General features: G+C 45.3%; 1 protein-coding gene across 3 annotated transcripts in view; it reads right to left on the bottom strand.

Annotated features, from left to right (window-relative positions):
* NAA40 (N-alpha-acetyltransferase 40, NatD catalytic subunit) overlaps positions 1–16,450 on the bottom strand; it is an 84,173-nt gene that overhangs the window by 9,261 nt on the left and 58,462 nt on the right. For all 3 annotated transcript variants that reach the window (XM_033953562.1, XM_033953561.1, XM_033953563.1), the window contains exons 5-7: positions 5,878–6,036; positions 5,481–5,564; positions 5,095–5,172 (exon numbers count right to left, since the gene is read on the bottom strand). In XM_033953562.1, the coding sequence (XP_033809453.1) occupies positions 5,095–5,172; positions 5,481–5,564; positions 5,878–6,036 (321 nt within the window). The remainder of the gene's footprint in view (positions 1–5,094; positions 5,173–5,480; positions 5,565–5,877; positions 6,037–16,450) is intronic.

Raw genomic sequence — 16,450 nt, 5'->3', positions numbered from 1 at the left:
ATGATTTCAATTTTAAATTGGATAACATATTTCCCAATGGTGCCATATAGACAATGAAAAGTGAAGGGGAGAGTGGGATTCTGCAGAGATTAGACCAAGCCTGAGAGAAAGTTCCTTCGCTGTAAACCTGGTAGATATGTTTTTTTAAGAAACCCGTAAACCAATTTAGTACCTGTCTGGAAATGCCAATGGAATCAAGGAATCTGAGCAAAATGTCATGATCAACAAGGTCAAAGGCACTGCTCAGGTCGAACTGCAGTACCAGTGCACTTTTTCCCTCGGAAAACTGATGGAAAAGATGATCAGTCATGGAAGCTAAAATTGTTTTGGTACTATGATTTGTACGAAAATCAGACAGAGTAATGTAGGATTTTGAACTTCTCTAACTATCTGTTCCTGAAGTACTTAGGTAGCTGAACTGTACAATTCCCCACAACAATTGTTCTCTAGAACTGTTAGTCACTAATCACTAACTTTGTTAGTTTTACACAATTTATAGCATTTCTAATCATTGTAAACCGCATAGAACTTCACGGTCCTGCGGTATATAAATTGTTATTATTATTATGTTATTATTATTAAATATTTCATGAGATCGATGTTAACCAGTCCTTCCATTGGTTTAAGAAAAAAATGGTATGTTGGCAATAGGTTTGTAGTGCAGCAGTCGACTCAAACTCAAACCCTTTGTAGGGCTACATTTTGGATTTGTAGGTACTTGGAGGGCCGCAGAAAAAATGATGTTTTATTAAAGAAATGACAACTTTGCATGAGGTAAAACTCATTATAATAACTATAACAAGTTTTACCTCATGTAAAGTTGTCATAGTTGTAATATAGTTTATAAATCTTTCCTTAATTTGTTTTTGTTGTATTATTGCATTCCTGTTGTGATGCTGTTTCCTGTACTTGTTTATTGCTGCAAAACCTAATAAAACAGATTTAAACATAAATCTTTCCTTAATTGCTTCTGATAATTTCAGCTATACACAGCTGAAAGCAGTGCAACGTGCAGAAAGTGAAAAACTATCAAAGTATGAACTGCAAGAGACAAGATTTTGGATCAACTATTTTGAGGCCCTCGGTATTATAAAGAATGATTCTTTATGGAAAACTTGTGCCTTAAGGCCCTGATTCTCCAAAAGTGCGTCCCGATTTTAGGCAGCTGTAGGCGTCCTACAGCTGTCTAATCAGCCAATCGGGATGCACATTTTTTTTAAAAAATGCTCCCCAGGCAGGCCGCCTATATTGAAGGCGAGGCCCGCAAGACACCTAGGCCCTGATTCTGTATAGGACGCCTGGGAGAGGCGTCCTATTCAGAATCGGCCTACACTAAAACCCCGATTCTGTAACCGGCGTCCATGTTACAGACGCTGGTTAGAGAATCGGGTTAGATTAGACACGGCCCGCTATACTTATCGCGGCAAGGGATCTCTCTGCCGCTATAAGTATAGCGGGCCGCGGCCTGTCCGATCGGATGCCCCCCTCTCCGACACTACCGACCGCCCCCCCGACACTACCAACCCCCCCGACACTACCAAACCCCCCCCCCCCCGACACTACCGATCGCTGGCAGGAGAGTGTCCAATCCCTCCTGCCCGAAGACGCACCCCCCCGGCGCTAACAACCCCCAAACCTCCAAACTAACCTGTTCTTCAGGCCAGACGGTTCTTGCCCGTCCAGCCGGTAAGCCCGCCTCGTCGAAATGAGGCGGGCTCGCCCCTTCCCGGCCCATCCCGCCGAAGCCTAAGGCCTGATTGGCCCAGGCTCTAGAAGCCTGGACCAATCAGGCCTTAGGCATAGCGGGTCCGCCCATCCCCACTTAATCTAAGGCCTGATTGGCCAATCAGACCTTAGACTTCAGCTCTCACCTCTTCCAGCACCGGACACATGCACAAGCTACACTGCCTCTAATGGTTAACTTACGTTCTGGAACGTTGCCCGCCTCATTGCTGTAACCTCACGTAAGCTTTTTCCTGCGCCTGCACGCGATTGAACCCACCTCACAATTGCATACTGATACAGGAAAGCGCTTGCGTGAGGTTACAGTGACCGTCGGACACTTAAGGCACAAGTTTTACATAAAGAATCATTCTTTATAACACCAAGGGCCTCAAAATAGTACCTGGCGGCCGCATGCGGCACATGGACCGCAAATTTGAGACCACAGCATGAGACCCGCCGGGTATGACACCCCCGAGGTCGGACGGACCCCCAAACAGGGCCCTCCCAAGCTTAATCTAGCACAAAAACGGGGACCAGGATCCCTAAACAAATTCCAACAACCCTATCAAAGGAGATGGGTACAGCTCCTCACACCTGCCGAGACTGAAAGAAGACTGATAGGAATAGGAAGGGCACATACTATGTACTATTCCACAGTTTTGTTTCAGTCTCCACTAGTGCTGCCCGATTCACGATTCGAATCGATTCAAAGGCTGCTGAAGTTAGGAAGATTGATTCCGGGAGACCAGAGGGAACATGCAGGCCTTCCGGAGGGGGGGGGGGTGTAGTCCTTCAGGGAGGGGTGCGGCCTTCTGGAGGGAGGAATGCGGCCTTCCAGGAGGGAGATACAGGCATTCAGAGGAGATAGGCAGGCAGACAGGCCTTCAAGGGAGATACAGGCCTTCAAAGGGGGGGGGGACAGGCAGGCAGGCCTTCGGGGGGGGGGACAGGCCTTCAAAGTGGGGACAGGCAGGCAGGCCTTCGGGGGGGATGCAGGCCTTCAAAGGGGGGGACAGGCAGGCAGGCCTTCGGGGGGATGCACCGATGCAGGCATTCAAAGGGGGGGACAGGCAGGCAGGTCTTCGGGGAGGATGTAGGCCTTCGAGGGGGGACAGGCCTTCAGGGGGAGGTGCAGGCCTTCAAGGGGGGGGACAGACCAGGGGAGGGGGGCCCTGGTGTAGAAGTACACAGAAGGAGGGAGGGAAGGGGGGTTCAAAGAGACGTGCAAATGCTGGACTTTGGGGGGAAGAAATAATGGGTCTGAAAATAGAGGAGAGGAAGAGAGATGACGGACAATGGGATTTAGGGAGGGAAGGAACAGAAAGGGAGAGAAGTTGGACACAAGGGATGGTGTGGAGGGGGGATAGAGATACTGGATAGGAGGGTAGTTGGGAAAAGAAAGGGAGAGATGGTGGACCCTGGGGTGGTGGGGAAGGAGAGAGAGATGCTGGATGAAAGGGTAGTTAAGAAAAGGTGAATCTGTGGATGGAGACGAAAAAAAGAAAGATGCCAGACCTCCAGGGGAGGGAAGGGAAACGGAAGGGAAGGACAGAGATGGCAGATGGATGGTTAGAACGGAGAAAGAAGAAAGAATGTGACCCTGGCAAGCAAGTTATCAGAAGACAACCAGAGCCTGAGACCAACAAGATTTGAATGACCAGACAACAAAAGGTAGAAAATCTAATTATATTTTCCCTTTTGTGATTACAATATGTCAGATTTGAAACGTGTATCCTGCCAGAGCTGGTGTTAGACCGCAAATGTGAGCTAGGATTTAAGAGAGAGAGGAAAAGTCTTTTTTTGTTTATTTTGTTTACACCACAGTGTGGTTAAGAGAAGGCAAAGGGAGTGAAGAGGCTATAAAAGGGGTGAAAAGGCTATAAAATAAACCCACCAGGGTGTTTGAAAAAAACACCCAATTGGGCAGGAAAATCGAATCGAAAACCCAATTCAGTAGGCTGAATCGAATCAAAATTTTTTTCCTGAATCGGGCAGCACTAGTCTCCACCTGCTGGTCATGATGAGATATATACCCGCTTGTAAGATCCCTATACCGGTCTGGAGAGTTGCTAAAGAAACTATGCTTCTTCTCCTGGTCTCTTCTGTTTAATCTCAACTGCTGGTTTTCCTGTGTATTTTATGCATGCCCATTACTTTGTAAGCCCATTTTACTATTGAATCTTTGAACAATATAAGAACATAAGAATTGCTACTGCTGGGTCAGACCAGTGGTCCATCGTGCCCAGCAGTCCGCTCACACGGTGGCCCTTAGGTCAAAGACCAGTGCCCTAACTGAGACTAGTCTTGCCTGCTTACATTCTGGTTCAGCAAGTCTATATATAACCTAGACTAGAACAGGTAGGCAAGCAATCCGCTAGTCCTAAAAGGATAGTAGATGTTGAAGCAGACAGGATGAAGATATTAAAAAATCTTTCCTGTGGAATCATAATTGTAGATCTTTATTAAAAATATAAGTACTACACTAGGGGTAGGCAACCTGTGGCACGCTAAGAGCTTGTATGTGGCTTCCACGATGTTACTGGTGGGAATGCTTAAACTTCACCAGTTGCAGATTCTGCCAGGATCCACTGTGACATTTGAGCAGTGAAGAAGTTGCAGCAGCTAGAAGCAAGCTACTGACTTCCCTGCTGCTCAGATGGCACAGGAGGCTTGGGCATCCCCACCAGCTGAGGTAATGCAGCAGCAATGGTGATGGAGGGGAGGGCTCAGAGAGAGAAAATGCATGATGATGCATGATTTTTTTCCATATTTAATTATTATGAACAAATGGACACACAAAGTACCCTAGATTGCTGATCTCTGTATTACACTATGCATAGAACAAATGCTGCAGCTTCCTCTGGTGAAAACCAAAAAAACTCTGTGGAGTGACGATGTTCCTAAATGGACTTTATTTGAAAGTGTCAAAGTTCCAAAGGTACACTGAAATCATCCACATAAAATAATTTCATCCACATAAAAATAAATCATCCACATAAAAGCCTTAAAGACCTAGTCCGCTAGGGATACAGGACCCAACATGGTCCGCATTTCGACAAAAACTCTTCTTTAAGGCTTTTATGTGGATGATTTATTTTTATGTGGATGAAATTATTTTATGTGGATGATTTCAGTGTACCTTTGGAACTTTGACACTTTCAAATAAAGTCCATTTAGGAACATCGTCACTCCACAGATTTTCTTCTTTGTGGATATTTTGGGGTCAACTCCTTTTGTTTTTGGCTTGCAGCTCCCTCTGGTGACAGAGTACAGGGGCATAACCTGAGGAAATTCCCTCCTGTCTCCTGTGGTATGATCATGCATCTTCCAGGTACCCAGTACCATAAGCAGCAGAGGTTAGTGGCTTACTGTAGTGCTTCCCGGAAGAACTGGTAGGCACCATGGTTGTGTTTGAACACAGTCAGCATGACTTTCTTCATCTGTGTGCTTGAAAGAAAACAATCAAAAGCCAGGTGGTGAGTGGTTTGGCAGGACTACAACAATATCATCACTAAGTACCCCTCACAGCAGAACACAAAACATCCAACAACCAAATAAATTCTTTTTTGAACTACTTGATTACAAAATAAGCACCTGTCTAAAATATGTAAACTACTTTGACTGTATAAACCACGCAGAAAAAGCAGTCTTATCAAGTTCCATCCCTTTTACATCCAAATCACTACTGTTATCTTCTCATACTCCTACAGTGCATCCCATATGAAAATCTCCCAGTGCATGCAGAAAAGACTGACCTGTTTGCCATGAGCTGTAAGATCTGTATAAGGAACTTCCCCAGGCCTTTCCGCCTCACCTTGATTTCTAACTGTGCTTCGTAGCTGGTTAGGAAAAACAAGAGAGATCAAAATTACTAGGGGTTCAGCAACCTGGGAAACTCACTTCCTTAAGGAAAGAAGACAAGAAAGTTGTTTGTCCTAGTATGGTATAGCTCAGCCCATTCAGCGCTATGCTGCTCTGCTCTAGTACAGTATCTGGTTCATGTTGATTTCAGCAACTCCCAGAGGGCCACTTAAGCTTAGACTTATCAATTCTACGTGTAAACAAGCAACCCCCCCTCCACAAACAAAAATCTGCTCATTATCTAAACTATGTGTGCACATACACACACAAAAGCAGAAAGGTAGGACGCACCAGTATAGGACTTCATCTCCACACTCCACATCAAAACGGAAATGAATGAAAGCAACTGGGGAGGAGCCTTCCTCCCAAGCAATCAGGTACCACGCTCTGTCATCTGTCAACTCATCCCGTTTTTCTCGGTCTTTCCACCCCCACTCACTCTGCTCATATCTGTAAGGGAGATGAACAAAAATGGATTGTGTGTAGGCTATAGGAGAAGTGCTTGAGCTCATACTATTGACAGATTTGTCCCCCAAAGGGCAGTACACTTCCTACTGTACATACAAGGCATGTGTGCTTGGAATAAAAATGCGGGGAAGCAGGAAAAACTGAGTTTCTAATATGTAATGAAGGTCCTCCATAGACAGCATAACAATGAAGTCACATTCCTTGATAATGTCATGGAGGAAGCCTGTGAGGCAGGGCTTTTCTCCAGCTCAGAGAAGTCTTTTGGATTTCCAAGCCTATGTAAAGGTTCCCTTTGCTGTCATAAGACACTCCCTCTTCAGTCTCTTCTATAAGCACATCTTTCGCAATATCAAGTTCTTTATCAGTTCATTGATATATTGCATTGTTTTTGTTTTGATTTTTTTTTTGAGGGGCAGGAGGGAGTTCAAGAGTATCTGCATTACACTGCTGTCTACATTCCAAGTAAGCAACTCCAATTTCTCCAAAAGCTGCATCTTGATCAGAGGAGGAGCCAAGGCAGTAGTGCTTCGTAAAGGTGCAAATAAAGGACCAGGTTTAGAATGAATTGAAACAGGTAGATGTGAATCACTCCTTTCACAAAGTACAAGGACTAAGGCAGCACACAATGAAGTTACTAAGTAGTATATTTAAAACAAATTGGAGAAAATACACTCAATGTAAAAGTAAACTCAAATTTATTGCCAAGAACATAGTAAAAGTGGTTAGCATAGCAGGGTTTAAAAAAGGTTTGGCCACATTCCTAGAAGATGATGTGAATCAGAAAGATTGAAAGATAACAGTATTAACATACCATTTACTTCAGGGCAAAAGAAGGAAAGATTAGGTTCTTACCTCAATAATCTTTTTCTAGTAGACATACACTCCATTCCTGAACTTGTGGGTAGTCAATCCCTTCTCCTATGAACCTTTGTAGGGAGCTTCATTTGCATATTTTTTGCCTCCTCTCTTACCCTTGGGTAGTTCTTCAACTCCTCAGTGTATAACAAAGCAGACAGTCAGCCCTGTATAAGAAACAGAAGAGGGAAGGATACGGGGACTCTCCCCGAGAAACATATCCGTTTTGCTTCTGCTCATAGCATGAAACATAAACAAATAAAGAACAGATTATAATCAAATTCAAACATCTGCAATACATAACAGGGTAAAAAACAAACAATTCACCAACTTGAGCAAAACCTGCACTAAGAGTAATGGAGCAATGTATAGAAATTGCTTGAATACTTCAACATAATAATCAATATCTCTATTCTTCTTGAGGCTAGACCCAAGACGTCTGAATTTCAGGTCTCATTGAGGCAAATTCTCCACTGACAGGGCAAGCTTCAGGAATGGAATGTATGTCTACTAGAAAGATTATCACAATAAAAACCTAATAGAGTAGTCTTTTAAAGATTAGGGTGGGACAGATGAGCCTGCTATCAGAATGGAGGATTCAAATGCGAAATCCTGTAAAACTTTGTGAACGAATGCAGAGAAGACCAATCTACAGATCTCTTCTGGGAAACTGTCAAAGATTCCGCCCAAGAGAAAGCAACTCCTCGCGTGAAATGTGCCTTCACAGAAACAGGTGGATGTTTTCCATTGCTGACAAAGGTGAACAAAATGGCCATATGGATCCAGCTGGAAATAGTAGCTTTCGATGCTGGATGACTCTCACAGGCTGCACCCACTAGCACAAAGATATGATCAGACAACTTAAGTTCATTTGTAACGTCTAAATACCGAAGTAAGTCTGTGCACAATCAATGATCTTAACACCTTAATCCTGTTTTCTTGTCCCCGAGGGAATGAAGACAGGCAAACATACTTCCTGGTCAATGTGGAAGCTGGAAATCACTTTCGGCAGGAAAGAGGGAACTCTGTGCAAGGTCACTCCTGTATCTGTAATCCTAAGAAAAGGATCTCTGCAGGACAAAGCCTGAAGTTCTGACACTCTCCAAGCAGAGGTCATTACCACCAAAAAACACCATCTCTATGGTAAGCCCATTAAAGAAGCTTGGTCCAGAGGCTCATAGGGCAGCCTTGCCAGTGCCAGAAGAACCAGATTAAGATTCCAAGTCAGAAAAGGCCTGTGTACTGGATTGCAGAGCCACAACGCACCCTTGAAAAATCTGGCGATATCCGAATGTGTGGCAGGGGTATTCTTATTGAGAGCCCAGCTAGGGAGCCAACCACTAGGCCCTTTTCTAGGCCTTCCTGGAGAAAAGCGAGTATCACCAAGATCGTTGCCACTCTTGGATCTTGTTCCTCTGAGCACACAAAGTTTGGAAACACTTCCATGCCTTTGTGTACGCCGCTAGTCGACTTCTTATAGCATAGAATGGTGTAGACCACTGCATCCGAGCAGCCTTTGCACACTCAAGAGCCATGCCGTAAGACCAAAGCATTCTGGATCCTGAAGGGCGACTGGGTACTGTGTGAGAAGCCGGGGATGAAAGGGAAGTATGAGATTTTGATCCTGCTGCAGTCATACTATATTCTGCAAACCTTGGCCAGTCTGGTGCAACTAGAATTACCCTTCCCATAATCCTGTGCACAATTCATCCTATCATGAGCCACGGAGGGAAGACCTGCCTTTGGCCAGGGTTGAACCAGGGTGTCCAGACCCTTGCTTCTCGGATCATGTCTTCGACTGAAGAACTGGTCTGCTTTCTTGTTGGCAGCCACCACCATCAGGTTGTATGTCAGCTGCCCCCACCGATTCACTATACAGGAGAAGGCTTCCTAGGACAGTGACTATTCCCCAGGATCCAGTCTTGTGGCTGAGAAATCTGCTTTCACACTATCCACTCCTGCAACATGCACCGCCGAGAGATCCTGCAGATGGGCCTCCGCCCATTGAAATAGCATTTGAGCTTCCAGTGCAGAGCACACTTGGTGCCCCCCTGGTGACTGACATAGGCCACTGCTGTAGCACTGTCTGAGAAAAGTTGAACTGCCCTCTTCTGGAGGATGCTCTCCAACTCCAGGAGTGTTAGACGGATAGCTTGAAGTTCCAAGTAGTTGATCGATCACTTTCTCTGGGAAAAAAGACCAATGTTCTTGAACCAGATGACCCTCGCAATGTGTCCACCAGCCACAAAAGCTGGCATCCGACATTAGAATCACCCATGAGGAAATGTGGAGGGGATCTCCACTGGAAAGAGAGGATTCACCCACCAGCCCAAGCTATGACGGGCCTCCGCTGTCCAAGGAAGCTGCTGGTGCAATGGATACTTTCGCACCATGAGGAAAGTAACACCTCCTGGAGTGGGCGTAAGCGCACCATTGCCCAGGGGACCAAAAGTTTTGACTTTAATTGTATTTCTATGATTGCTAAGAATTTTTCCTGACAAATATTTTTCTTAATGTTTAGTTCCATATTATCATACCTGGAATGTTAAGGAACTAACCACCAAGCCCTTCTCTAGACTTTCCTGAAGGAATGAGAAAGGATCGCTGTTATTGGAGTCCTGGCTGGCTCTATTTGTTGCTCTGAACACCAGTGTTGAAATATCTCCAGGTTTTCGCATAAGCCAATACTGTGGCTGGGTTCTTGGAGAAAAGGAGTGTGGCTATGATCACCTCCAAGTACCCTTTCTGTACTAAGGCCGTTCGCTCAAGAGCCATGCCATAAGCACAAAGCGTTCCGGATACTCTAAGGTGACTGGGCCCTGCAAGTGCAGCATCAGATGGAGAGGGAGTCTCAGACTCTAGTCTCTTTGCAACTGGACTAGATCCGCACACCATGGGCAACGCAGCCAATCTGGAGAAATGAAGATCACCAGTCTTCAATGCATCATTCTTCAGATGAACTAGCCTATTATTGGCCAAGGTGGGAACACATACAAGAGATCCCTGCCTGTCCTCAGAGAACTCCATATCACAAGGATGAAGTTAAAACATAAAAAATCATTAGCACTTAAGTTTCAAGTTTAATGTTTATTTGATATATTGCTTATCATAACACTAAGCAATTATACAAAGTATTTAAAATCAGGGGGTGACACAACAAAAGCACATGCTGACAAATACAAGGACAGAACAGATTAACATGGCACAGAAGGACTGTAGGTGAACTACAATAAAGTATAGTAAAGAGGAGAAAACATATAAAGATTAAAACAATAGGGGAGGTAGGGGTTTTATTCAGGCAAATTAATTATAGCAAAGAATGGAGAATGCAGGAAAATAGAAAATCGGATCATTATTCAAAGGCATCTCTATATAAAAAATGTTTTGAGAGCGCCTTTAAATTTATCTAAGCTTGCTTCCTCTCTAAACTAAGGGGGGAGAGTATTCCAAATGAGGGGAGCAGTTATGGCGAAGCAGGTAGCACAGCGAATATCAAATGTTTTAAGTGTAGGCATGAAAAGTAAGTTTTGGAAAGATGATCTAAGGATTCTAAGTGGAGTGTGAGGAATGAGTAACTTATCAATGAAAGCTGGTTCTCTGGATTTAAGTGTTTTAAGCGTAAGTAATGCAACTTTGAAAGTGATTCTATGATGAATAGGGAGCCAGTGGGCATTTTTCATAATGGAGAAACATGGTCGTATTTCTTGGAATTGGTGATAATTTTATGTTCGAACAATTTTTATTGAAGGAACGTAGGTACACAGCAGGTAAGCACAAACCAAAAGATATAATGCAAAAGGAAAAGTCCGCAATGAGTGGAGCCATAGCACTGAAGGTTCCACTTCTTCAAGCCAAAGATATAACTACAGTCCTACAAAGATTATAGCTTAACAAACCCCACCTCTCCCCTCCCTTTCATGAATGGAAGGTGACTGAGGACTCTGGGTCATTTGAAGCACCAAGGGCATCACAGGGACTCAACAGAGATCATTAAGAATCAAACTCTGAGCTCGGAGTCACAGAGACTGGAGGTAAGGATCCCATATCTGCAAAAATAGACGGGTACGTTTAAGAGATCAGCGCACCTCCCAGACCGCAAACAAAAGCACCTTATGTAATTGATTTCTCCAATGCCAGAAACTGGGGAGGTTCCACTTGTACCCAATATTGCGTAAAGCACAGTTACTTATCATAACAGGTGTTATCCAGGGACAGCAGGCAGCTATTCTCACATATGGGTGACGTCATCGACGGAGCCCGGATGTGGACGCCTCACAAGCAGACTTGCTTGAAGAAACTCGAAGTTTCGAGTCGCCCGCACCGCGCATGCGTGAGTGCCTTCCCGCCCAGCACAGGGCGCGTCTCCAAAGTTCAGATAGCTAGCAGAGAAGCCAACCAGGGGAGGTGGGTGGATTTTGAGAATAGCTGCCTGCTGTCCCTAGATAACACCTGTTACGGTAAGTAACTGTGCTTTATCCCAGGTCAAGCAGGCAGGTATTCTCACATATGGGTGACCTCCAAGCTCATCAGAATGTGTTGGCAATTTAGGAGAATAAATTTTGTAATACTGTTTGGCCAAACTGTCCATCCCGTCTGGAGAAAATATTCAGACAATAGTGAAAAGTGAAGGTATGAACCAAGGACCAAGTAGCAGCCTTACAAATTTCCTCAATAAGTGTAGATCTGAGGAAAGCTACTTAAGCTGCCATTGCTCTGACTTTATGGGCTGTAACTTTACTGTGAAGGGGTAATCCAGCTTGGGCATAGCAGAATGAGATACAAGCCGCCATCCAATTGGAGATGGTACGCTTAGAAATAGGATGTCCCAACTTATTTGGATCTAAGGAAACAAAAAGTTGAGGAGCAGTTCTGTGTGGTTTGGTGCGTTCCAAGTAGAAGGCCAAAGCACGTTTACAGTCCAGAGTATGAAGTGCTGATTCTCCAGGATGAGAATGAGGCTTTGGAAAAAAATACTGGAAGGACGATGGATTGGTTGAGATGAAATTCTGAGATCACTTTAGGTAGGAATTTTGGATGTGTACGGAGAACCACCTTGTCATGATGGAACACCGTGAATGGTGGGTCAGTGACTAAAGCTTGCAGCTCATTGACTCGTTGAGCAGAAGTGAGGGCAAGTGAAATACTTCAGATGAGCCTTATCAATTGGTTAAAATGGAGGCTTCATGAGTTGAGTAAAGACAACATTGAGGTCCCAAACCACAGGAGGCGGTTTGAGAGGAGGTTTGACATTGAAAAGTCCTTTCATGAATCTGGAAACCACCAGATGAGCAGAGAGGGGTTTCCCTTCAATAGGCTTATGGAAAGCCGCAATTGCACTGAGATGGACTCGTATAGATGTAGACTTGAGGTCAGAATTGGATAAGTGCAAAAGATAGTCCAAAACGGAAGATAAGGAGGAATGCTGAGGCTCCTTATGATGAGAAAAACACCATGTAGAAAATCTAGTCCATTTTTGGTGATAGCATTGTCTAGTTGTGAGCTTTCTAGAAGCCTCTAAAACGTCTCTTACAGATTGAGAAAACTGAAGAAGGGTTATGTTGAGAGGTACCAAGCTGTCAGGTGTAGAGACTGCAGGTTGGGATGAAGCAGAGACCCTTGACTCTGTGTAAGCAGAGAAGGAAAAACTGGTAGAAGGTATGGCTCCCTGCTGCTGAGTTCAAGTAGAAGGGAGTATCAAGGTTGTCTCGGCCACCGAAGAGCAATCAGAATCATGATGGCATGATCGTTCTTTCATCTTGATACGGCCGGTATTATACTTAAACGTCTCGATCATGTCTCCTCTCTCCCTACGTTCCTCGGCTGTACTCACTCGAGGAACGTAGGGAGAGAGGAGACACGATCGAGACGTTTAAGTATATTACCGGCCGTATCTAGATGGAAGAAGAGATTCTCTTTCTCAAAGGACCCTCAGCCACAAGAGGGCATCCGCTCAAACTCAGGGGTGGGAAATTTCATGGCGACACCAGGAAATATTTCTTCACCGAGAGAGTGGTTGATCCTTGGAACGAGCTCCCGGTGCAGGTGATCGAGGCAAACAGCGTGAAAGAATTTAAGAGCAAATGGGATGCCCATGTGGGATCCCTTAGAAGGTTAAGCCAAGGGAGTGGGATCCCTAGGATAGTAGACTTGGGGGTGGGTCAGTAGAGTGGGCAGACCTGATGGCCCTTATCTGCCGTCATCTTCTATGTTTCTATGTTCTTCAACTTGACCAGAGTCTTGAGAATGAGAGGGAATGGAGGTAATGCATAGAAGAAGAGATTTGTCCATTCCAGAAGAAAAGCATCTGCCTCGAGGCGAAGAGGAGAGTATATCCTGCAGCAGAACTGAGGCAGTCTGTAGTTGTGGGGAGCCGCAAAGAGATCTATCTGAGGTGTTCCCCACTGTGAAAAAATGTGATGAAGAGGCGAAGAATGGAGTATCCATTCGTGAGGTTGCAGTAGATGACTCAAGTTGTCCGCCAAGCAATTCTTTGCCCCTTGAATGTAGACAGCTTTGAGGAAGGTGTTGTGTTGGATTGCCCAGTCCCAAACCTCCAGAGCTTCATGACAAAGGGAGGCGGACCCTGTCCCTCCCTGTTTGTTGACATAATACATGGCGACTTATTGTCTGTCCGAACAAGGACTACTGTGTCATGAAGCAGATGTTGAAAAGCCTGGAGAGCTTTGAGGATCGCTCTGAGTTCCAACTGGTTGATATGACACTGACGATCCGTACTAGCCCAGAGGCCTTGAGTATGGAGACCATCGAGATGAGCGCCCCAAGCGTAGGTCGAAGAGTCTGTCGTGAGGACCTTCTGATGAGGGGGCATTTGAAAAAGCAAACCTCTGGAAAGTTTGGAAGAGAGCATCCACCAATGGAGAGACTGCTTTAAAGAAGGAGTGACTGTGATGTGTCGAGAAAGAGGATCGCAAACCTGTGTACATTGAGATGCCAGGGTCCACTGAGGAATTCTGAGGTGAAGTCTGGCAAAAGGAGTCACGTGTACTGTGGAGGCCATATGACCTAGGAGTATCATCATGTGTCTCGCTGAGATGGAAGATCGGGAAGACACTGTATGACAGAGTTGAAGTAGAGCTTTCAAACGTTGTTGTGGAAGAAATGCTCTGAGTTGGACAGTGTCCAGAACAGCTCCAATGAATTGTAGAGTCTGAGAGGGTTGAAGCTGAGATTTGGGAAAATTGATCTCGAATCCCAAACTTTGTAGGAACCAGGTAGTCTGTTGGGTCGCTACAATAACCCCTTGAGACGTGGAATCCTTGATGAGCCAGTCGTCGAGGTAGGGAAATACCTGAAGACCATGATTTCTTAGAACTGCTGCTACCACTACCAGGCACTTGGTGAACACTCTGGGAGACGAGGCCAGGCCGAATGGTAGTACTCTGTATTGATAATGCAGATTCCCCACCCAAAATCTGAGGTACTGACGGGAGACCGGATGAATGGGGATATGGGTGTAGGCCTCCTTGAGAGCCAGAGAGCATAACTAGTCGTTCTGCTCGAGAAGGGAATTATGGGATGCCAGGGACAACATTCGAAACTTTTCTTTGACTAGAAATTTGTTGAGAGCCCTGAGATCCAAAATGGGTCGCAGATCGCCTGTCTTCTTCGGAACAAGGAAGTAACGGGAGTAAAACCCCCTATTTTGCTGCTCCAAGGGAACTGGTTCGATGGCATGGAGACGAAGCAGAGCTTGAGTTCCTGAAGAAGGGCCGTCTGGGATGGATTGGAAGGATACTCTCTTGGAGGAAGCTCTGGTGGAATCTGAGTGCAATGAAGAGAGTATCCTTCTCTGAGGATGGTAAGCACCCAGAGGTCAGAGGTGATTGACGTCCATTGGTCGTAAAAATAATGGAGATGACCTTCTATAGGGGGAAAATGAGACAGAGTCAGAACGGTGGAGGTTATGCTCTGTTTTAAACAGTCAAAAAGGCTGAGAAGCCTTAGGTGCAGCAGAAGGTTGGCGTTTTTGCTGCTTCTGAGGTTGCTGTTTCTTAAGAGGAGGGCGAGTGTAAGGAGCCGGCTTTGGAGCATAACGCCGTTGATAAATAAGAGTAGGGCGTGCAGGCTTGGCAGGAGCTGACTTTGGCTTAGGTCTGACAATTGAAGCAAAAGGTTTTTCATGGTCAGACAGTTTCTTGGTGGCTGCCTCGATAGATTCATCAAAGAGGTCATTGCTTTCACAAGGAATGTTAGCTAAGCGGTCTTGCAGATTAGGGTCCATGTCAATGGTACGAAGCCAGGCAAGACAACGCATATCCACAGAGCAAACAGCTGCTTGAGCAGACAACTCAAACGCATCGTAAGATGACTGGAGGAGATGCAACCGGTATTAAGACAAAGAAGCAATAACCTCTTGAAATTCAAAGTGCATTTGAGTATCCAGATAATGCAAGAACTTCGGCAATAAAGAAATAAGTGATGAATTGAAAATTATAATTGAGGACTTTAGAGGACATCATAGCATTTTGTTAGATGTGACATCTGAATTTGTCCATAGTTTTCCCTTCTCTTCCAGGAGGAACGGTGGCATAAACCTTGGAAGGTGGGACCTCTTTAAGGAGGACTCAACTAGGAGGGATTGATGAGATAACCGACTATTGTCAAATCCTTTGCGATGCACAGTTTTATACCTAGAGTCCAATTTGCCTGGAACAGCTGGTATGGAAAAAGGTGTTTCCATGCATCGACCAAAAGTCTGTTTCAAAAGCTTATGAAGTGGAAGCTTAAGAGACACTGCCAGAGGTTGAGGAAGATGCATGACTTCTAGATACTCCTTAGTGTATTTTGAGCCAGCATCCAATTGAAGATTCAAGTCCACAGCCATCTGACGAAGGAAAGACGTGAAAGATAGCTGATCTGCCAATGCTTTGCCTCAAAAAGGACTCGAGGACGTCGAGGCAGCCTGAGTCGAAGATGAAGCTTCGGCATCAAAGGAACCTGGTGATCTGGACGAGGCAATCGAAACCAGAATATCCTCGAGGTCCGGCATCGGAGACCTCGAACAAGGTGTCGGTGGTCTGGTCGAGGTTGGAGTAGATTAAGGCTTAGAGGAAGATGGTCTGTCTTGAGAAGAACTATGCCTGGAATGATGCCTCGAAGAAGGCCTCGAATGTCGGTGAGTACTGTGTCTGGAACCGGATCTCGAGGATCAAGGAGACTTCGCCTCGGAGACGAGAGCAGCTTATGCCATTGGATGAATAGGACTAGAGGCTGTGGATCGAAGCACCAGAGGCTTGGTGGAGGAACCTCGATGCACTCCCAAAGATTCTGCTCCTTGTATAGAGTGTGAGGATTCCCGTCGAGGCACTCGCAAAGAATCTGCTCCTTGCTTTACGTGCTTGGATGCCAGACCAGACACTCAGAGAGACTCTGCTCCCTGCAAAGAGTGTGTAAGTTCAGACTGGGGCAAAGGAAGTGGCTCGACCTCACGGGACTGTGATGCTGAATGCCCAGGCTGGATAAGGGGAAGCAGTTTGGGTCCCATGTTAGTAAGGAACTGAATAAGCTGCTTCTCTAACAT

Source organism: Geotrypetes seraphini, chromosome 8, assembly GCF_902459505.1.
Source record: "Geotrypetes seraphini chromosome 8, aGeoSer1.1, whole genome shotgun sequence".
In the NCBI taxonomy this organism is placed as follows: domain Eukaryota; kingdom Metazoa; phylum Chordata; class Amphibia; order Gymnophiona; family Dermophiidae; genus Geotrypetes; species Geotrypetes seraphini.
This window is presented reverse-complemented; position numbering and strand designations above follow the sequence as displayed.